Here is a 23121-nt window from a genome sequence, read left to right on the forward strand (position 1 = left end):
AGCTATTTCATGGAGCTGATGGCCTCATCTTCAGCTGACACAGTTTTACTTTAAAATGAAAATGTTACCTATGCAGTCACATGGCTCGATGAAGGTTTCAGCTAAACGCACTGTTTTTGAATGTTTGAGCTAAAGATCGACTTGAGGGACACTTGACTCTCCAAATTAAGATTTTCTTCATTGGTGTATGTTTATATGAGAAATACTGTGCACAGATACACAAGGACAAAGAAGAGATTCAGCATTTGAGTGAGCATTTAAAAGTTTTTTGTTTTTTAATTAAATGATTGCTGCTTTGGATGCTGGACGACATGAATGATGTATGGATTTTTTATGTGTAGATATTGTTTAGCCTTGTTAGTCAATTTTAAAACAAAAGTACACAGGTACATAGAGGATAAAAATATAGAAGATTTAAAAATCTGAAAATTAGTAAATATAAACATACAAATTTGGATCAAAAACATATGGCATGATCATCTGTGTACCTTTGTTAAAGACTAAAGAGAACAATTAACTTGGCTTGTTAGTGTTGTTGCAGTTGGGGGGAGCTGTGATGTTTAATTTAATAATGAATATTTTTTACTTTTTTAAATCACAAATTATTTAATGTAAAGAAATACATTGTTTTTTTATGAAAAATTAATTGAAAGTATAATTTTGTGTGTATATGCTGTGAATTTCAGTTGTTAGAATGGAAATTGGAAATTGGACACTTGTTTCAGCAAGTGAAATTGGAATCAGCCATGAAAATTGCAATTGCTGTCTCTCTATATTAAACTATCTATGTTTTGTTATAGTTTTTAATGATGTTTATGTTGTCTAACCCAAAACTGAAATAAATTATTACCTCCATAGATGATATATACAATATTTATATTTAAGGATATTTTTTAACCTTGTTAGTCAGTTTAAGCTCTCAACTGTCAACGTCTCACCACCAAGGCAATTAAGTTTACATCATTTGCTAATAAGGACAATCTATATAGTTGGCAAGGTCTAATACTAAGAAAGGTTGAAGAAATATATAGTTTCCATACCTGGTGACTGATAAATAGCAACACCTATTTATTAATTTGCATCAAGAGTCGTAAATCATTGCTTTGCTACAGCAATCCACATGTACAACTGTTATATGATTTTTAGAGGCTAAATTAAAATCAAAAACCACCAAATGGCACACAATACTTTATCATTTTATGTCTACTTCACAAATATTGTCAACAGTTTGAAAAAACATTCTTACAAAAAAAAATAATACAGTTTATGTTCCTTCAATACAAAATCTTACTGAAAGCAAATTTTTTTGACATTTGGAATATAAATTTGGAATGTAGTTGTTGTTGCTTTTTTTCTCCAGATATTTATCTTTAATTTTCTGTCAATTTTAGACTAAAAATATTTTTCCTGAAACATGTTATTTATTATAGTAACATGTACATTTATTGTTTCCTTATTTTCATAAATATAAACAGACATAACTTGTTTTATTTAAATTTTTTGCTACAATCTGATTTTTTAAAATGAGACAAAGCTTAAGTCTGTGCACCAAAGCAATGAAGATTGGCATTAATTTAGGTTGAAAATATAATTTTCATGTCTAGAAGAGGGGACAACAGTTTAAGGGGTTAAAAAGGTACATAGAAAGTCCATGGAGGGCAAAAGTATATATAAAAATAAATATTTAAAGTTTTTTTAAATACTTTAACTGGCATTTATTTTTTATACCAGCATCATTCCTGATGATTTAAAAGATAATTATTGTTTTATTGCATATGTGTTGATTTTTAATGGACTTTTTTGTTCTTTATATCTTGAATGTGAATGCTTTTTGTACCGTATGTTAAATAGAGTTATGAAGGGAAATAAGGGTGAAATATTAAAATTGACCAATACCCAAATGAAAATCAAAAAATTATAAAAAGACAAAAGACTCCCCAAGGACTCAGAAGAGTTAATTAAAATAATTAAATGTTAATGTGACAATAAACAGATTTTTAGCTTATGTCTGTGGCATTTTGAAGTTTTGAAGATTTCTAAACCTACATTTAAAAATGATTGTCTGTCATCCTCAGGTGCTCTGGCTGTTGAGTTTTGATGATAAGAACACCTTGGCTGATGCTGTGGACAAATACTGCATTGGAGTGCCGCCCATCCAGTGGCTGGCCTGGATCCCACAGCTCCTGACATGTCTGGTGGGCTCAGAAGGAAAACCCCTCCTCAACCTAATCAGCCAGGTAGGATTCTTCGCTACATTCTTTTTTCCTAGCAGTGCATTGATTCTTGATAGATCTGTCTAATCAAGATTAATATCCTTTGCCGATGTCTTAAAGGGATTGTCCACTACGATATCATATTTTAAACTTTAGTTGATGTGTAATGTAGCTGTGTGAACATAAACAGCATCTCTGAATGTAAGACACTCAAAAGTCCAATGATAATGGAGACATTGGTTTTTACAGAGTTAGCTTAGCAAAGCCTATAATGAACGAATTTTGGAGACTACAAAAAAATACTTCCGGGCCTGTGAGATCACAAACGTACTTTTACCGCGCGCACACACTGCACAACTAAGGGGCGTGGCCAGAGGCACTGTATGGTTACAGCAGAGGGAGCTGAAATGCCATCCAAACGCTGCTGTTTCCACAGAGCTTCTTCTGTTTCTGTATTTGGGGTTCCAAAGGACAAGACACAAAGACAGAAGTGCTCACAGTTCAATATTAATTATGTTCCAGACAATTATAAAACACATAGCAAGCATGATTTGACAAAACACAGCTTCCAGAATCTCTTCCAGTTCAGTGCTGGATTTGGTTAAAATCTCCTTAAGGAGCAGCTCCAACAAGCAGAAACTGTAGCCTCTTAGTTTTTATTTGTTAAAATTGATCTATTACATGAACAGTGTCTAGCCTTAACGGTATGCTGTAGCAAAGACATAAACAACGGGAAATGCTGTTTGGCACCGTTAACAATTTAGCTACAAATTCATATTTATCTGTCAAACTGCTGTAAACACACACATACTTCACCAGCGCGTGCGTGTCTCTCTATAGGCTGCTTTTTCTGCCTTCTACATCTCCGATAATGAACTCGCAAGAGATATGTTAATGATTCATAATACTTACACATGCATATTCCGAATATTTTTGAAAGACGTTGTGTAACGCATTGTGTTAAAAATACAGGATAGCTCGCCTAACTCGTGTAGCAACAGAAAAATAAATCAAGGCTCACACAGGTCGCATCCCACATCTTGTGCTTTATTCTTCTGTCAACAGTGTCACTGTATATTACAGAACAATAACTTAATCCGAGCATCAGAGAAAAATAAAAATAAACATCTGTCCCGCTCACATGCGCTTCTCGTGTTACATGCGTCTACAGACAGTTCACACACACAACAGCGATCTCTCTTAAAGGAGCCGCACCCCATTTTCACTCATTACAGACACTTGTCAGATGTTATTTCAGAGAGTGGGCATGAGGTTGACTGACTGTTTACACAAAAAGCGCGTGCTTGTACGGGCGTGACGTGGAGCCGATCCGCGTATCGCAGCGCATTATGACAGATGACCAATCAGAGTCACTTGAGGGCGGGCCTTTCAGGGGAACTAGGAAATATGACAGCCATTTATCTGAATAGCTGTATATAATCAAAGTGAGATTTATGAAAAAATGTGATTTCTTTAAGTGAAACATGAGCACACCTTGCTTTGCATTTTATAAACACAACCAAGCCTTAAAATTATATTTTTGACCACCCCTTTAAATAAGAGACAGCCTGTTGTCAATTGCCCTTTTGTCAGATTCATAGTTCAACCGGCTCCCTTTTGAATCATTCATGCAAAGCATTGTTATTGGTTTATATCAAACACTCTCCAACTGAGGGAACAGAACCGCCAATTAAACACCAGGCTAATTTGCCCTCCTTGATGGAGTATTATTTCTAAGCAATTTAAAAAGCTCCTGAACTTCAAAGAGGAAACAGCAGCTCCAGGGGCCCAAACAGAGCGGGAGGAAAAAAAGGAGATCTGTGTACTTAACCCATGTTTAAAAAAATCCCATGCTCATACTAGTGGAGTTTTGCATGCAGCTCGACCACCTCATTCCTCACGTACACACACGCCAGACCAGCGACTTCTAATCTCTTCGTTTCAGCGCTGACGCACCCGTGCAGTGGAAATGCTTCACTTTGAGATTAAGTACACTTGAGTCCCTGATAAGCACCCAATGAAATGGATATGTTTGCACGCCATAATCTCAATTAATGGACTTGTCAAGGCTGCTTTAGGGATGACAAGTCTCCTTGTTGAAGGATCTCTGGGTCTGATGGAAGGCGCAGATGACGAGCGAAAGGGTAGACATTTTGTAAAACCTCTTTTGATTTTCAACTTTTGGAATCTCGGGCGGATGGAGCACCTTTATCTCAGGTTGTGAATTATTTAGCTGTGCTCCAGTTGGCGGGATGTTTTAAAAAACGTTTGGTGAAATATTGATGAAGGTGAGCTGCGGGGTGCCTCGAGATGAAACCAAGGCGAGGGAAAACTTAACACCTTTATGCACACAGACAAGCCGTCACATGGCTGCGCACACACCCCAAAATATGATGAGACTTTTTCAATTTTAGGCGCGATCTCTTCCCCTCGTTCATTTTTAATGCGATACTTAACAAGCTCTTAACAGAAGGCTGTTTTGATGTAAAAGCCCATCTGGACTCCGAGGTGTCTCTTTACACCTAAAGGCCAGGCTGCTTTCTGACGAAGATCGTGTTTCCAGTCTAATGGGCTGCTGGAGCTGAGAGACCTGAGAGGGGCTGCGGGTGCTTTGAGAAACATCGCTGTGTCTGCCGCCTCCATATTTGTCTTCATCGCCCCCTTCACACTCATGCGGACAACATTCACACCCCTCACGGGTATCACAGTGAGGGAGAGAAGAGGAGCAAGTTGATAAGCATGTTTTTTGGGGAACTATTAATTAACAATTAGCTGATTCAAAGATTGGGTTATGAGCAGGGCCTGACAGAATATGCCAATATTTTTGGCTATTTCTGTGGAGAATTTAGTTTAAAAATCTGTGGATTTATGTGAAATGATTTTTGGAGTACACAAACTAAAAACTTGCTCTGACACGATCTAATTAGATCTACTTGTTTGATAACAGTGTATCTGCAGGGTCTTGAAATGGGCCTTGCGACTGCATGTGTTATTGCAAAAGTCTTTTGTTGCTGTTTAGGCAGGTGAAGGTAAGGTAGGGACTGCTGAGGTTAATGTACATGTAGGGTGAGTAGTGAAACTACAGGTGAAATTATGTATGTATTTCTGTGTAAATACTTTGTTTAATACTTGTTAAAGGCAAAACGTTTAGCCCTCCTCTGAAATTGTAATACTTTTTAAAATATTGTCCAAGTGCTGTTTAAAGGCTGGTTTATACTAGTTTGCATGAGACTGTGATGTTATCGCAGTGTTTGCGGAGGTTCACTTTGGGTGCACGCGACATGATTTCAGCTTGCGGAGCACATGAAATTTTTTGAGACTCGAGTGAACAGTTCACTGCGCCACATTTTATTTGAGTTGAATAGGTATCACTTAGACAAGATTTTGTCTGAAACAGGTACGACTGTACACATCTTTATGATCCATGCGTTATCATAGGAATAACCAGATGAACAATAAATCTTGGCTAGAAATTGCAACAGTGGGAATGGAGGATAATTTTTGGTAAGTTTTTTTAAAAATGGAGTAAGTGGAGTAAGTATTTTCAGTAAGTGTACTTTTCTTTTGCTTTCATTCTTTCCATAATAAAAAATATATATATATTTGTTAAGCAACCCATGCTTTGTTGTCAGTCATATTTTAATAAATTTTATTGGTAGAAATGTCGGAGATATGAAAAAAGCAAGTAATGCATCAAAGTTTCAAACTTTGATCAAAGATCAAAAAACAAAGATCAAAAAAAAAAAAAATTGTGATCATTAAAATAATTTCTTTAAAAAATAAAATAAATTAGTTTAAAAATCTTGAACGATATTAATGATATGATGTAGTTCTGGAAACTTCCTTCTTCTATGTTTATCTGTCTGATTTTATGTTTCTTTTACAGTCTCTTTTGACTGCCCCCTGTTAATGCCACAACGGCGAACGTGTCAAGTATAAAAGCCTTGTCCATTTTGTGAGGTCTGTGACGTGGTGCCAGGCGAAAGTATAAATCAGTCTTAATGGAGCAAAGACATTTTCACAGTATTTCCTTTAATATTTGTTTTGTTCTGGAGAAAGACCTAATTCATTTAGTTTGGCTGGAATAAAAAGCAGTTTTTGCATTTTTTTTTTACTGTTTTTTTTACGGTTAATATTATTAGCCCCCTTATAAATATAAATATTTTGTTCAATTGGCTACAGAAAAAAAAAACACACTTGTCCATTGACCAAAGTTAGTAGTAGTTAATACTCAAAATTGCACTTCAAGATAAATACTAGCATCTTTCAAGGTATCTAGTAAAATGGTACTGTATGTACTGTCATCATGGCAAAGACAAAAGAAATTAGTTATTAAAACTATCAGGTTTAAAAATATGTTGAAAAAATAATCTCTCTGTTAAATATCTGAAAAAGAATTAAAATTTCACAGGAGCCCTAATCATTTTGCATTCAACTGTCTGTCTCTGTCTATCTGTGTGTACAATTAAGTAAGACGCATTATAATAAGTGAAAAAAAAAAGTACACTTATTGCACTTTTAGTGTTTGACCCATATTCTTATACTGTATATGTAGGCTCCTCAATGTATTCTAAATCAAGTCACTGTTATCAAAATTTGTGTAAAATGTAAAACATAATAAATTAAAAAGTTAACAACAATACATTTTATAAATGAAAATAAAACGCGTAGAAAAACAGTTTTTGCTGGCAGTGTACCAGTGATGCTGGTTTTGATAAGTACGCTTTTGGGCTGTACGATTAAACAGCCTGAACCTGCTCTGTGTGATGCTGTTCAAGGACACAGCAAATCTCCAAAAGAGAAAAAGTGAACATTCAGTCTTGACAAGCTTTTAGCGAGTGTCATAGTGAGCCATGGTTTTAATCTGCCCTTGATGTTTGTCCATCTCATTGCTTTCCCCCTACGGTTTCATTTTCAAAAGCCTCCGCTATCACAGAGAAGTTTCAAAACATGTCAGCACTAGGTTTCTCTCTCTCGCTCTGACCCGAGCCCACAGGGACGATCTGAAATGTAATCTGCCACTGTTTCTTTTAGGTGGGACGTGTCTACCCTCAAGCAGTGTACTTTCCCATCCGAACCCTGTACCTGACGCTGAAAATCGAGCAGAGGGAGCGCTACAAGAGTGGTACGACTACAGTCTTTTTCAGAACATTCTCACCAAAACAATAAAAAGTAAAACAGAAAAACAGAAGCGATTTTGGGGTGGTGGAAATCGATTTGTGATTTTTCTCTCCGATAATGCAATTTTTATTTGACTCAATATTCTCAATAGTGTGCAGCACATACTTTTAGTAAAAGGTTGAATGTGTATTTATTAACTGTCTATATAAATATAGCCTATATACAGTGTGTAAGCATTACATATTTTATATGCATTAAAGGTGCAGTAGGTGATTTTAGCCCAAACTGTCTGTAAACAAATGTAGAGTGGTATATGCAAATCTACGTTCTGCGCGCCTGTTCACGCAGATCTGCTGTTTGTGTGTGCACATGCACACATGAGAGAGGGAGTGACAGCGGTAAAAGCAAATGCTGAATCAAAACTTTTTCAAATCCTGAATCAATATTGGAGTTACTTTTGCACGCTGGAGGATGACACCATGGCTGAAGTATTTCTTTTAGACAGGTAATGTTCTGTTTTTAAACTATTTTAGTCATGCAAAGCTTGTGCAGATTTTGTTGTCAAATGGGCTATATGCACGGAAGTGTTGTTCAGCCACTGAAATCTGCTGGCGAAAGACTGATGTGACTATTTTCAATTTCATAAGGGACCTTTTACAGCATTGATAATGTAGAATTTGATTTAGTATAAAACATAAGTAAATAGCGCTATTCCACCTAGCCTGCTTTACTGGATTGAAGTTGCTTTTATATTGACATTGGGTAATTTTTAAACAATGACAACCTGTGACGTGCTCCCTATATTGTTTACCATGCTACTCTGAATATTCGGTCTGAAATAGCATGCAAGTATGGCTTAGTAATAAGTTTAATTCCTGCACGCCGCCAGCCAACCTCTAAGCATACAGTAGTCGCTTTAGGACAAAACACGTGAGAGAGTGAGACCAGCGATCCTTGCATGCATGAAATATTGCACATCATGACAAGTTTTGCTTGCTACACAACTGAAAACGTGCTAGATATAAAACAGTTTTTCGTTCAGAATGGTAGCATTATAAAGTACTATAAAGTTTTCTAACTGGCGAATGACATGATCTGGTGGGTCTTTGTCATCTTTAATGTGTGCGTTCGTGATTTCAGGAGTTGTGGCTTTGGATGGCAGGGGAGGGATTGTGTTTTAACGATATTATGTTAACAGATATAATTTTAGGCAGATCACCTACTGCACCTTTTGCTTCTTTTTACAAAAAGATATAAACTCTAATGTGATGATAGTTAAGAAAATATGATTTCAAGTATCACCAAAACTGTCAGTAAACCATTTCATATATACAGATCAGTAAATTGTGTGAGACTTTGTCATTTTTCATGAAAAAAGGCACTTTTAAGCCTGGTTTTACTTATTACTTTACCACAATATTTATTTGTTATTTAATGGTGGACAGAATGTGCATTTTGTTTGAGCTATGTAAATTGGGCAGAATGCGAGTGTGCTCATTTAATTTTTAAAAGAATTCAAAGAGGATAATATTATATAGAGTAGAGATACCCAAAGTAGGGCCCGTGGGACAAACTTGACCCATTGTAACCTTTGATTTGGCCCATCATTCCATCTAAGAAGACAGTGAGAATGATGAAGAGAGATGGGCGGCCAATACCTTTAAAAGAGATCATGATTTCTAATTTGACATAACCTTTTTTTGTTTGTTTTATTACTGAACTACACTAAAGGCAAACTGAAATAAAGTGTTTTAATTAAATGTTGTAAATAAATCAGATTTTTAATAATGTAAATTATAATGGATAGAGGACTATGCAGAAGACATTGGTGAGCAAATCAAGGCAAACTAGTGTAACTCCATTCTGTCATAAATTAGATTGTTTTTGTAATATGTTCATTATAAAATGACGCTGTATTAGTTAATATAAACCAATGTTTCTAGTTATTTTTAAATGTTATTAAATAAATTGGGAAATTAACCATGGCTACTATAGTTGCCTTCGGCCCACAACCCTTAATCAAAATTGGTTTTTGGTCCTTCAAAAGAAATAGTCTGGGCACCCCTGACATAGAGGATAAATTTATATCAATTTGCAATTTACATCTTTTCAAGTCACGATCATGATTCAGTTTTGCTTAATTGCAGAGCCCTATACAAAACTCAACTTCTTCTTTTGATGTACCTTTGTTTCTATCTTTTTCCTTAGACTCTGGTCAGCAACAGCCCAGCTCGGCAGCTGCCCAGACCCACTCCGCGTCTGACCCGGGTCCCATCCGTGCCACGGCTCCCATGTGGCGCTGCAGTCGGATCATGCACATGCAGCGTGAGCTCCATCCCACCCTGCTCTCCTCTCTGGAGGGCATTGTTGACCAGATGGTCTGGTTCAGGGAGAACTGGCACGAGGAGGCGAGTGGTTTTAAAGTTTTCGTATTCCAGAAGCGACTGGCTTCCTCTTAAAGCACATCAGCTCAGAACGCAAGTTAAACATGACATGAATGCGTTTTCTGTCCGCTTTGCTTACGTTCTTTAGTCTTGCACTGCATGCTCTCGTATACGTAGCTGTTTTCAGAGAGCCGCCTGACCAGATGAAAGCTGACAGAGGGGAACGATTGGGGCTCAGTGAGGCTGAAAAGTGGTTTTGCGGTGCAGGTGGACATTGGCGCTCTAGTGCTAATCGGGCTTTGGCGAGGGGCTCTTCGTGATTGATGGGTGAGGGGAGGGGAATGTAGGCTGAACGTGGGGAGATTGGATTGCTGTGACAGGGGTGATGTTTCGAGACTGGACAGGGACGCAAGAGCACTGCTCCTGTGGGACACTTTGGCGAGAAACAGCCAAAGAGGAGGACGGGAAAGGGCGAGAGAAGAAAGTTTAGCAAGGAGAACTGGAGGATGAAAAAAATTGGCATTGAGAAAGCTCAGTGAAGGAAAACGTGGGTTTAATTTTGTAGACATTGATGAAGTGTAGTCACAGACTAAATTAGTCTGTTAATGGCGATCTTCTTCATTTGAAGCCTAAGCTTAATCTCTAGGCTTTTACTGATCTCTCTGGTGAACATCTCTGCCTCTGAAGGATTTCTAGTATTATCAAAATGAAAATTGGATTGAATGTGTGGGAATGGTGTTATCCTTCATGGTAAATTGATAAAGACTGGTTAACTATTCATCCTAGTCTCTTGGTGTCTCATCTTTTCCTTGTTTTTTTCTTGCAGGTTCTACGGCAGCTCCAGCAGGGTTTGGCCAAATGCTACTCGGTGGCGTTTGAAAAAAGTGGAGCTGTGTCCGATGCTAAAATCACTCCACATACGCTCAACTTTGTGAAAAAGCTCGTCAGCACATTCGGCGTAGGCCTAGAGAATGTCTCTAATGTGTCCACCATGTTCTCCAGCGCCGCCTCGGAGTCTCTGGCCCGCCGAGCTCAAGCCACTGCTCAAGACCCAGTGTTCCAGAAGATGAAGGGCCAGTTTACAACAGGTCAGAACACACACATTTTCCTTCACTTTTCAGCAAAGTGACAGTTTTACATTGTCATTTATGAAATGGAACTTAACATAACCCTGTTTAACTATGAGGATGTAGGTTGAGAGTTTGCAGACAGGATGTTCCTGAAGCAATTTAAAACCTAGTATATCAGGGAAAATAAAAATGGAGAGATTTAATTTAATAAAAAATCTTTTGTCAAGAAATCAGTGTTCTTTTACACATTGTAATTGTTCTATTAGAATTTAGGCCTCAAATTTTATTGAATTTAATATTATTTACTCTCCCTCATGTCGGTCCAAAACTCTTAAGACCTTCGTTCGTCTTTGGAACACAAATTAAGATATTCCAGATGAAATCTGAGAGCTCTCTAAGGTTTGTTGTACTGTTGGTGGTTCACTTAAGTTATTTGGTACGATTGTATTTATACCAGAAGTGAACCGCACTAGAGTTCATGTGAACCGTACCCCAGACCACCTCTTTCAGGTGGACTCTGGTACGGTTCATGGGTGCGCAGCCTAATTTAAAAGACACTAGCTAAACGTAACATTCTTTGACATCAAACGAACCTGCATGCGGACCAAAAGTGCTAGTGTAAAAGCACCCTAATTGAGCTGATACCGTGCTGTCTATGGAGGATTAAAGTTTAGAAAGGTACCAAAAATCTCAAAACAGTCTATATGCCTTCAGTTGTTCAATCAAAATATTATGAAGCTAGGAGAATACATTTGTGCACACAAAACCAAAATATTGACATTGATCAACAGTTTCACCTCAGCGTCAGTATAGGACATGCGTTCATGAGAACACTGTGCTCTGTAGTATACCTCAGATGAGCCTATACTTGGTTTCAAACAGAGGAAGTCACACATGGGCATCAAGGGTACACATCAGTGCATCATTTGTCTTTAAGTGTCATTTTAAATTATTGACCGCAGATAAAGTCATTTAAATCTACTTTGCGACTGAGCTGTCACACGTGGACTTCCCACAGAAGTGTCGGCCGAAGTGCACAGCGCACTTAAATGTTCACATCCCCTGTGCACAATTACACATACACTCGCTCTTGTCTCTGTTCCGCACAACCACTTCAGCCGAGAGTTAACCACAGGCCTCTCCACCAGACCGACTCAGAGAATAATTGGCTCTGTGAACCATGTGATTAGATTTAATGGGAAGATGACTATGGGCAGAACTGTGTGTGCTTGTATTAAAGGTGCTGTTGACTAAAGAAATGACATAGCTATAATCAACAAACTTAAAAAACAGAACATTACACTTGCCTATCATACATTACAAAAACAAAACAAAAAGTGCACACAATTTGTTTAGTTGTATTTTGTGATGTTTTCTTTATTTTTTGCATGGAGGTGGAGGTGTCTAATTTTTGTCATTTCTCATGCCAGGCTAAACTGCAAATACATTTTTCTAATTCTGTCTTTCATTGCTCATCCAAACTGTTTTCCCCAACTTATTCCACTAGTTCATTAAAGTTTTTTACATTGCTCTGAAGTTTTATTTAATCTTTTTAGGGTTGCACAGTATATTGGTGGTCATATCAATATCAGCCGATAAATGCTATTTTGAATGATAACTGCCGATAACAAAATTAGGCTAATGTCTTTAAACCGATTAATTCTGCATTATTTCTACTGATTGAACCATTCACATTCTTGCTGCTCATCTCATTTTTATTATTTTACTTATATTTTCACTTTGATCAATGTTAGGTGAGTTTGTTGCTTTATTTATGGAATATTTTTTGTCATGCCGTAGATTTTATATATATAAATGATAGTTGGCCATCACAGTTGGGTGTAATGCGCTTCACCGTAACGCTTTACTGTATTCTAATTACATTTTTAGGGAAAGCAGTAATGTAATGAACTACATTTAAAATTTGTGTAATTTGATAACAGTTACTAAAGTCAATGTACTTGCGTTACATACGTTTTCCACTGCAATGTCATTTAATAGGCATGCGCCTTTAAATTGCTGGAGAACGCCCGCTGAAATAGCTGCTTACGAGAGTGGTCGCTTCTTCAAGTGCAAATACAGACATCTTTTTGATTTCATTGAGCGTAAAAACAAAAATATTACTGTGAAATGCAGCCTATGTCCAGTCTCTAAAGAACTTTCCACTGCTTTTAACTCAACCAGCAACTTGTTCAAGCACTTTAACAGAAAGCATTTTATGACACTACTTGTCACCAAGGAGGACACCCGTACCCAAAAAACACGGTGGCCCAACTCAGCCTAAACAGACTAAATTGATTTTTTTTTCAGGATCGAGAGTGAAGGTATCTTCTGAATGTGAAGAGAAGCGTAGCTGGTTATGGAGCCATTCAGATATTGGGAGAGCATATTGTGCACGCTTAGATTTGTCAGGCGCACCTAGTTAAAAACCGCAAGTCACGTGACAAGAACTGACCGATCAACTTCATGCTTTGTATGGAATATACACATTTAGGTAGACCAATTACCTCAGACAAACACAGAACACCCAAACACTGCAGTGCATTCTCATACTATGGATGTCAATGGGTACAGGTATCTAGTATTTTTCTAAACGTCTTCTTATGTGTTAAAAAAAAAAGACCAACAGGTTTGGAACAAGTGAATAATGAGAGAATTTTAAATTTTGGACGATCTCTCTCTCTTTTTAATATGTCAATCTGCTGTGGTCAACCCATTCTAATCTTTTTCAGTGAATATTAAATCACTGAAAGAGCTGCAGTTTAATTTGTATTTTTATAGGTATTTATGTTTTAAAAATAACTTCAAAGTAAAGTAATTAGTAATCTGATAACTTTTTACATGAAGTATTTAGTAATGTTTTTAGACTGTATTTTTCCAGTAGTAGTCAGTAATTTGTAGTCTATTCCTTTTTTAAAGTAACTTGCCCAACACTATTGGCCACAACACTATTAGAAAAGAATATTTAATTAATAAAGTACAAAAATCTGTTAAAACTTTGCTGAAGTTAATGTTTTAAAACAAAAAAAAAACTGTTGTTCACTTTGTGTTTGCCTTTAGTTTCTGCAATCATGCAGAAAAAATATTTTTTTATACTTATCGACCTTTATATCACTCTTCAAAAAATAAAACTCTATTGGTATCAATAAAAAAATCCATATTGGTGCATCCTTAATTCCTTTAAATCAGTCTGCTGTTATTCTAAGCAGCAATCAAATGCTGTATTTGTTTTTATTTTTTGGGTGGTTTTTTTCTGTGGCTGTGTACCTTTTAATCCCAAATGTCCTTCACCCCCCTCGAGATGTTTGTTTTAAATCTCTCCGAGTAGGGGAGAAGTTGGCACAGCTCTTTCCTGAGGCCAGTTTTTTGTACACATTGCCCCACAATAACCTTCCAGTACCCCCGGTGTAAACCTGGCTCTCAGAAAGCAAAGCATGTATGATCCGAGGCGTATGTTAAAACAAACTCCCCCTCAGCTGTCCTCGGCTCAGGAGAGCAGAATATGTTTATACTTCCCTTCCCTGTCCACCTCCAGTCTCTCCACCTCAGTAAACCTTGAATCCTGGAGCTAGTGCTCTCGTTTGCCTCATATGAAGCTCTATCCGGAGGCGTGTGGGTGTGTGTGTGTGTGTTCATGGCCTTAGAGGACTGTTAAGGTTGTAAGGGTGTAAAACAGATGTTGCGGTGCCAGCTGTCTCTGGGCAGTGAGGCATGGCCAGTGCACCCTGAGCCTCTCTTCTCGCTTTTGCTACTGGGAATGAGTTTTAGAAGGGAACCAGCAAAGCGCACAGCCCCTTTTATTCATTCCCTGCATCCTTCTGTCCTTTTCCTCAGGAGTTTCTCCTGCAGTGCTCTCCATTTTGACACACACACTAAGCATCATTCGTCAAGAATCCTTTAGTCAAGCCACAAGCAAGCCAACAGCATGGGTAAACTGTTTATCAGATGTGATCTGCCCAAACATATTTTTGGGCTAATAATGTAATTGCTTTCAAGCTTATTTGAAGGTTTGATTTTATTTCGCAATATACAAGCAAATTTTATAGCTCCATGTACTGTATACAGGGCCTAAAATTAACATTTTCTAAGCGCCAAATGTTAGTAAAAAACAAGTGTTCACAGCAAGTATTTATAGCAGTTTCCAGTCACCAGGTAAAATTTTATATGAAATACAACGCAATACAGTGAGAAATATAGTCGGTTTTCAGGTTTTCAGTTTTGGTATCTGGCTGGATCATGTCTGCCATTGACCAATCAGGTTTAATTTACCCCTCCATACTCCATACCTTTGCTCTGCCCCCTGTCTGTGCATTCATTAGATAATGTATACTTGTATTTGATAAAAACCCGAATGATAAAGCATACATATGAAGTGTTCTATATCCAATTATTTCAAAGGACAATAGTGTCCTGGGACAGCGAGGACAGAACTTAATAGATAAGTACTAGGGATGCTCTGATCGATCGGCCGGAGATAGGTATCGGCCGATAATCACATTTCATGATTCGATCAGTACTCGTGATTCTGGCCGATCTCGTGAAACGATCGCAAGAGTTTGTTTACGAGTTTACACAACACACAGAGGAAGACATATGTGCGCTCATCAGCAGTGCTACAACCCGTGCAGAGGTAAATGATGCGCAGGGGCACGAGTGATCACTGTGCTTACGTCACAGCAGCTAAAATATTCAGTTTATACAACCTATTGGCACGACTCGCGTGAGTGATGGTCTCTTTGTTGCAAGTGCAACCATTGAATGTCCAGTGTTTTGAGCTGCTGTGACTCGAGCAGAGTGATCGCCACTAACTAGTGTCTTATCCAGCCCTTATGCCTGGAAGCTCTGGGATTCTTCCAAATAGGCCTCTTCATAATGGTGCCGTGACGCCCAGGAATTAGATAAAATACCCTGGAAATCATGGCGATGGAAGTAAATGAGCAAGAGAACAGATTGCGAAAGGCACAGTGATGTTCTAATCATTTTATTTATTAGGTTAAATGAATAGTGCAGTAAAGAAAATCCTCACTCTCTCATCGAGCTGCTGTGACCGTCTGGAGCTGCAAAGATAGAGCTGCTACCAAGAGTTGGAGATGAGCAAATATTTTAATGGCCTTGCATGTATTTGGGCCCTTTACAGAAAAGAACTGATAGTTTTGTGTTTTTGATAATATTGCAAGTTCACTAAAACCTGGCTTGTACTTATTTAATCATATAACTTTTCTTAATATAGGCCTAGTTATTGCAGTAGTGTATAGGCCGATTTCTTTTTAGTAGAGAAGTAATGTATTAAGGTGTGCATTTTAACTTCTAATGCATCAAATAAAGCCTACGCTCCAATCTTTTTCCTTATTAAGACATGTTGAATTCTTCCATCATTTGCAGTGTTTCTAAATTGCACTGTTAGCCATTTCTTATCATTTTTTTTTTTACTTGCTTTATCTATTATTTTCTGTAAAGCTGCTTTTGACATTACAAGTCCACACTAAATGGTTATACGAGACGTGTTTAAGGGATTATATGCAGCATCCTTCATTAGAAAGCTCCACTTAATGATCCTACTTAGAGGGAAAATGTGCTTTATGCATTATAAAGCTTGAAGCATCAGAATCAGTACTCCGTATCGGCCGATCACCATGACAAGGAATCGGTACTCTCTATCGGCTGCAAAAAGCCTAATATGGACATCATGTAGTTGTGGGTTTCATGCTTTAGGACGGGGTTTTCAAAGTGTGGTGTGCATCTGCTTGAGGTTGAATTTAGTTCATTGCCAAATACATGCTTGTGAATGAAATTAGTCATCTTTATGATTATTCTCGTAACCACTGGTTTGTCTAAAATGAAAGTGAACAGTTTGAGAGATGTTCTTCATGCAAGTTCTCAAAGTGAGAGTGGCCGAAAACCCTTGCGTTAGGAGACAGTTCAATGGAGAAATAGCTTCCTCAGATTAACACAACAAAAAATAAAATAAGCAGACATATCAATTACCAATTTCCAACAAATTTAAAAAGCAGGAAATGTAATAAAACATAATAATTAAGAGTAATTAGTAATCTATGTCTGGTTGAACTTTTTTGACACATAATAGTATTTTAGTAATTGTGAGACCTGAATGGGTCTACAGTCAAAAGCCTTTCATGAGGAGGAGAGAAAATGGGAATGTGTGTAAAAACAAGAGAGTGCTGGATTGACTGTCAGTGTCTGACTTTGTCAATTAAATGAATTAATTCACTATTCAAAGAAACTGGAGAAAGTTAACAAGTCTATTCATCTGTTTAAAAAAAAAATCTTGAACATTAGGTAATGAGAAACAAAAATAAAAACATTGAAAATATGATTAATGTAGTTTATGAGGTGTCAAAAAAATAGTTTTAGGCCCTGTAATAAAAAAAAATTGCTATTACTTTAATTTGAAGGTCCCTTCTGCACATTTCATTGACTAAAAGTTACATAGCTTCTACATGCCAACTAATTCTCATTAGAGTATTAGGCCCTGTTTACACTGCCAGCTAATGTGACTCAATTCTGTTTTTTTTTTTTTTTTTTTGCTCATGTGACACAGATCGGATCTGTTCTATGACCATGTAAACACAAAAAAACACTTGCATTATGTATAGTTATTTATAGTATAGTTTTATATAAAGGATATTTAGAGATTTCAGGCTGGTTTCAGGCTTCCCTCACATGTGGAAATAAATCAGATATAAATCGGATATGTGACCATGCGACTATCATGTTAATAGGCAGATCGTATTTGAGGCATTCCGTTTTGTACGTCATCAATCTTGCGACATTGTGGTACTTCTCCGTGGTTTAACATAAAAGGAAGAGCATGTATGAAGACACCGACGCGGTAAACAACAACAACAACAACAATAGAGGAAACATGGAGGAGGAAAGTGGTCAGTCGCCACGATTTGCTCCAACCAGACCTGAGATCTCTCGTACCCACAAATTCCACTGAATGGAGGTGGACACCATAAATAAGCCATAGACGCAAGGCCTCTTTCCCTCCTCTACCTCAAAATCATTTTTAAGTTGGGCGTACTTCGCATATTTTGCGGAGCTAAAAGCAAGACAATTTCTTCCATCGTGACTAGTGTGGCGCAGATGCTAGAACCCGCCTTTACACATGTGTGACGTTGTAAATTGTTTGATAAGTGTAAACACATGAATCGGATATATGTCACAATTAAAAGAACATGTAAACGGACAGGCAAAAAATCTGATATAGGCAACAAATCGGAATTGGGCATCAAGACCTGACAGTGTAAGCTGGGCCTTAGTAGACTGTTTGCTTAATGTCTGCTGACACTGCTCCACCAGCAGACATTCAGCTGACTATAAGAAACTTTGCAACTACATGTCAACTCAGACTAATCCTAACCCCAACCTTACTGTCTAATAAAACTCTACCATATAGTTTCATTGTAACTTATAATCAACAAAATGTGTTAAAGGCACCATCAAAATAAAGTGATACCAAAAAATCAGTATTCACTTTTTTGATTGATTGGACATTAACATCTTACCATAGTTGAATACTTAAGGGCTGATCACACAGTTTTTTACAGTGAGAGGCACCTTTTTTGAATGATTTTCTAACGCCTGAAAGCATTTTGCATGCTTCTTATTGCTGTTGCGCGCAGTGCATTCGCAGTTGGAAAAAATCCACTCTGAGTTGAAAAAGCTCATTACGTCACTCACGTCTGGTTCATTTTCCAATCAAATGTAAGCAAGGCAGGGTTTCTGTTGAGGCGACTGCAGCATTTGTGTTGTCAAGACAACTACTGAGACTTTTGAAGATGGAGGAGAGACTAGTGGTCGCTGTTATCCGGTGCTGTATGACTCACAAATCTGGAATATCACAATGTTATAAAATTTGTAAATGTTATTAATATCAACAGCAACACACTCACACAATGCGCAGCTGATGCAGTCTTTGCCTAGCGCACCATGCTTCTTTTTTTCCTGTCGACCAAAAATGCAGAGGTGCGCCTTGCGTTTTTGGAACATAAAAGCATGTTCAGTGTGATCGGCCCCTTATTATAACATTCACAAGGTATTGTGAACAGCATTGTGATCATTTCTGTTTTATTAGTATTACTTTTATCACTTCCTTAATATTTGTTTCTGTGTTCCTACTAACTTTTAAATCTGTCACACACTCTCACACTATCTTCGTTTCACTTTTCTGATAATTGGCTATTTAAAAACCTCATCAAATAGCTTCAAATCCTAATCCAATAAAGCGATAGCAGTATTTTTGTATTGCATATCTTCATTGGAAATTATTGATTGATATGGATGTGAGCCATAATGTTGTTTATAGGCATTTTACAGAGTACTGTATAATACCAGTGATAGTACCGCAGTGTAGAATATGGGTGTAAGTATTTTCCGAAACATGTGTTTTACTGTGCTGGGGTTATGCAGTTCTCAAGCGATGCCGTCCGCATTGATCCAAAGCGGGAGCGTGTCTGCAGGGCCGAGGCTGTTTCAGGGCTCCTGTTGTGCTGTACACTGTGTTCACTCAGGCATTTCAGTGATGGAATTTAAAGTAGAGAATTCACCGGAGACTGCTGCACAGCGAGCGGTGCGGGCAGACGGCCGATGGGGGGGTGTATTTTTAGCGCTTGGCCACCTCCACCACCCGAGCATTATTAGGTGCAGAAAACTTCCGCCTTCGGTGTATCTCATTCACAGGTCAGAGAGCAGAGACTTTGTTTTCTGCAGCAGTGGGGATCTCAAATCCCTTTAGAGTTGAGCTGATCCTGGGTCATTTAGACGGCTGCAACTGAGCGCACGGAGCTCCCCATCCATACTCGCTGCTGCATTTATCAGAAAAGGACCTGCGCTGCCCAGGAGGCACCGTTATCTGAAAAAGCCCTCGCTTCGGGGCACCGCCGCTGCAGGGGATTGTCTGTTCATTTTTTTCTAAATTGATTACGCCAGGGCTACTGCTGCGCGTAGCCGTGCTTTTCAAGTCAAAGCTTTTTCCTAATGCTCTCTGGTCATTAAGCACCTAAACAGTCTCTCAGAAAGAGTGGGAGATTACAGAGCGTGTCTGATTTCATAAGACCTCATCTAATGCAGGGTGTGGCAGCCACGTTGCTCACGGCGGTTCACTGCTAATCAAAGTGTCACGCGGGACATTGACGATATTGCGAGTGTCACGCAAGCAGTGAGCGTTTCTTAAATGGGCTTTCATTATGTGTGGCAGCCACATCTCACTGACTTTGACATGAGTGGCAGCTCAATGCAAGATGCTTCTTTTGAATTAAAGCCTCTTCTGCCAAAGCTTTAATTACACCAAGAGGTTTTTTTCCTCTTAAATGTCTAAGATTAAACGCCGAGCGTTTTCTGTATCTGCGCTCTGTGCTTTTATTAATGTGGCACAACAGAAGTATGAAAGTGGAGCAGCTTTTAGCCTATTTGATGAAGACGTTCTGGCCCGGAGGTTGTCTCTAAAATTGGGAACGTGGCTTGCATTCCGACCATACCTTTAGTGTCTGCTCTCCAACTTAATGCGCAATGTCATTTAGAAGTTGCATTGAGCAGTTAATCCTTTTTTTCCCCCCTCATGAACTTTGATGTTATCAGCACCTTCGCGTCGCAAGGGAAACCTGGGAGGAAGTGCACCACTGATCCAAAGATAATGTCTTCTCCTTTCTCAGTCTCTTTCACACACTCTCTGTCAGTTTTCCGCCACGTCTGCCTCTTTCACACATCAGGTTTTTGCATCCGACTGTTTTTATTCTATCGTCTTTTGCAGATTTTGTTTGTTTAAAGCTACCTATCTGTTCTTCTGTTTCACTGTGCCTCGTAACTCTTTCCATACACAGATTTTGACTTCAGCGTTCCCGGCTCCATGAAGCTGCACAATCTTATTTCAAAGTTGAAGAAGTGGATCAAGATCCTCGAGGCCAAGACAAAGCAGCTGCCCAAGTTCTTCCTGATAGAGGAGAAGTGTCGTTTCCTTAGCAACTTCTCAGCTCAGACTGCTGAAGTGGAGATCCCGGGAGAGTTCCTCATGCCTAAACCCACACACTATTACATCAAGATTGCCAGGTAACAATCAATACATGCTAGGGAAGGGGTTGTGCTGCTCGACTGATCATCAGGTCAGCCAATAACTGACTAGTCGATCTGTCGTAAGGAAGCCGTGAATAATGGCGTTCTATCCTTACCTGATGTGCTTTGTTTATGAATGTTTTTATTTATGTTTTTGTTTAAAATTTGTTATAGACTAAGGTTGAAAGAGGAATTTTATTTGTTATAATGTTGCAATGTTATAAAACATGATTTTTAAACCGTTATTAATTACACAAAAGTAATAAGTTGGTCATACTATATAATCATTTATTGTTTGTCTCTGATGAATACATATACAGAAGATAATAACATTTGAGAATAGTTTATTAAATAGCAATATTGGTGAAATAAAAATCACTTAAAGCCCTGGACACACTAAGCCGAGGTCAAAGAAACTAGTGGTGATAAAAACAGACAGTGTTGTCGCCTCTCGTTGGTTGTGTTTTTTCCCATTTGTACCCAAAAGCTTTGAATGAACACCAAATGGCAGGGTTTCCGCGGGGTCTTAATCTAAATTTTAACCCTTAAAAAGTCCTAAATTCACTGTTTATATATAAAAATATACTGTTTTAAATATTTTTACACAGGTCATTTTTTTCCAATGTCTATGCAACGCTACCCTCTAATGCTCATTTAAATAATTTTTCATTGTTGTTGCATGGTTTTGTTTTCGTGGTGTTGTAGTTCTTTAGTTCACTAGTCCAAATGTAATTTGCTGTATTACAGCTACAAATGAGGCCAACATGCAATAGCCAATCAGCTTTCTGTTATTGGCTCGAGTCTCTCTGTGGTAGTGTCACAGACGTAAAATTGATTTACCCTTTTAGCTATAGGGAATGCAAATTTAGCATTACTTGACTTGAAAAAACTGAATATAGGGCTTGGCTGAGGCCAGTTGCCAACAACATATTTGAAGCCTACTGTTTATTATGCAAGAAAGCAATTAAACTGGAAACATTAGGTGTAAGGGATCAACCAATTCTGCCAAGTATCTGTTAGCTCCTAAATGCCTAGGCAAGGCCCACACTACAGCTCTACAAACCCCAAAACGATCTCCATGTTGCTTTTGGATCAGAGCCAACACTACGACCAGAGGCAAACTGTTTAAGACAATGTTTTCAGTCGCTGACATCGCTAAATTATTTCAGTGAAGTAAAGATAAAACCGCTTGCGTTACACGATTTGGACTAGACGATTTTTTTTAGACGACCTAATTTCGAAAGTGATGGGACCGTTCATGCTGATGTTTGGCAAAAGTGAATCGCACCTCCAAAATGAAACGGCTGGACCTGCACGTCCGTTTTTGGGAAAGCTGTGTTTGTTTTTTTCCTGTAGTTCATTTATGCATCTAACCTGTCTTAAGTATTGTTCAATTTAAATAAGTAGTTTTTTATGTATGTGTGTTTTTGATATTGTGATATAGGTCTTAAATTTAAGACTTATTGGTCTTAAAAGGTCTTAAAAAGTCTTAAATTTAACATTATGAAATCTGCAGAAACCCTGAAAGTACAACAGCTGAAAAAACGAGATGTATGTTTTCATATCTGCACAATTGTCATTCCACAAAGGGAAACCGGAACTAGTGCTTCACACATACAAACTGCAAAAAAAGCAGCAATATGTGTGATAATTTGAAAATCCATATAATTTGCAAATATTAGAGAAATACAGCAAACTGACAGCCGGCTTCTTGTTCTCTCTTGACTCGTGTCATTTGCTTAGTTTCTTCACTGTTGTTTTTGTTCTCAAGCTATGAATCATAGCTGAACAGCCAATCAAAGTGCTCTCTTTCTATGGTGTTATTTTACTGACAAATGTTATGAGCACAGTATTACAAATCGAGAGTGCATAATGTAATACTAGCAAGCACATCTCTTTGCTCGCTTGCCGATTTCCTCTGTTCATGCACAAAACTTCTCTCGCGTGCGTAAATATACACTGCTCGTGAGCAAATTGTCTCATGCACTCTTAAATAAATGCTGCTCAAGTGTGAATTGTCTGCTCTCGCTCGGTGAGATGATGTGGACTCACAATTTATGCCTTGTGTTTCCTCTTTCTTTCGTGCTTTTGCTCTCCAGAGATCCTCCTTTTTTATCCTAAGAATGTTATGATTTATATATTGGTACACTATTTATTAACATTAACCAAAATACTAAAAATAGGTCCACATATTAATTTTGTTAATTTAATTAAGCATACATTTTTTTGTCTGTAGGTTATATGATGAGATATTTCATGTTT

At 37.9% G+C, this 23121-nt stretch overlaps 1 protein-coding gene across 2 annotated transcripts in view; it reads left to right on the plus strand.

The window, feature by feature from the left end:
- The window catches only part of trrap (transformation/transcription domain-associated protein), a 185343-nt gene that overhangs the window by 150111 nt on the left and 12111 nt on the right, over positions 1-23121 (plus strand). For both annotated transcript variants that reach the window (XM_056469966.1, XM_056469967.1), the window contains exons 62-66: positions 2076-2237; positions 7248-7338; positions 9543-9742; positions 10545-10806; positions 20631-20856. In XM_056469966.1, the coding sequence (XP_056325941.1) occupies positions 2076-2237; positions 7248-7338; positions 9543-9742; positions 10545-10806; positions 20631-20856 (941 nt within the window). The remainder of the gene's footprint in view (positions 1-2075; positions 2238-7247; positions 7339-9542; positions 9743-10544; positions 10807-20630; positions 20857-23121) is intronic.

This window comes from Danio aesculapii, chromosome 12 (genome assembly GCF_903798145.1).
Source record: "Danio aesculapii chromosome 12, fDanAes4.1, whole genome shotgun sequence".
Classification (NCBI taxonomy): domain Eukaryota; kingdom Metazoa; phylum Chordata; class Actinopteri; order Cypriniformes; family Danionidae; genus Danio; species Danio aesculapii.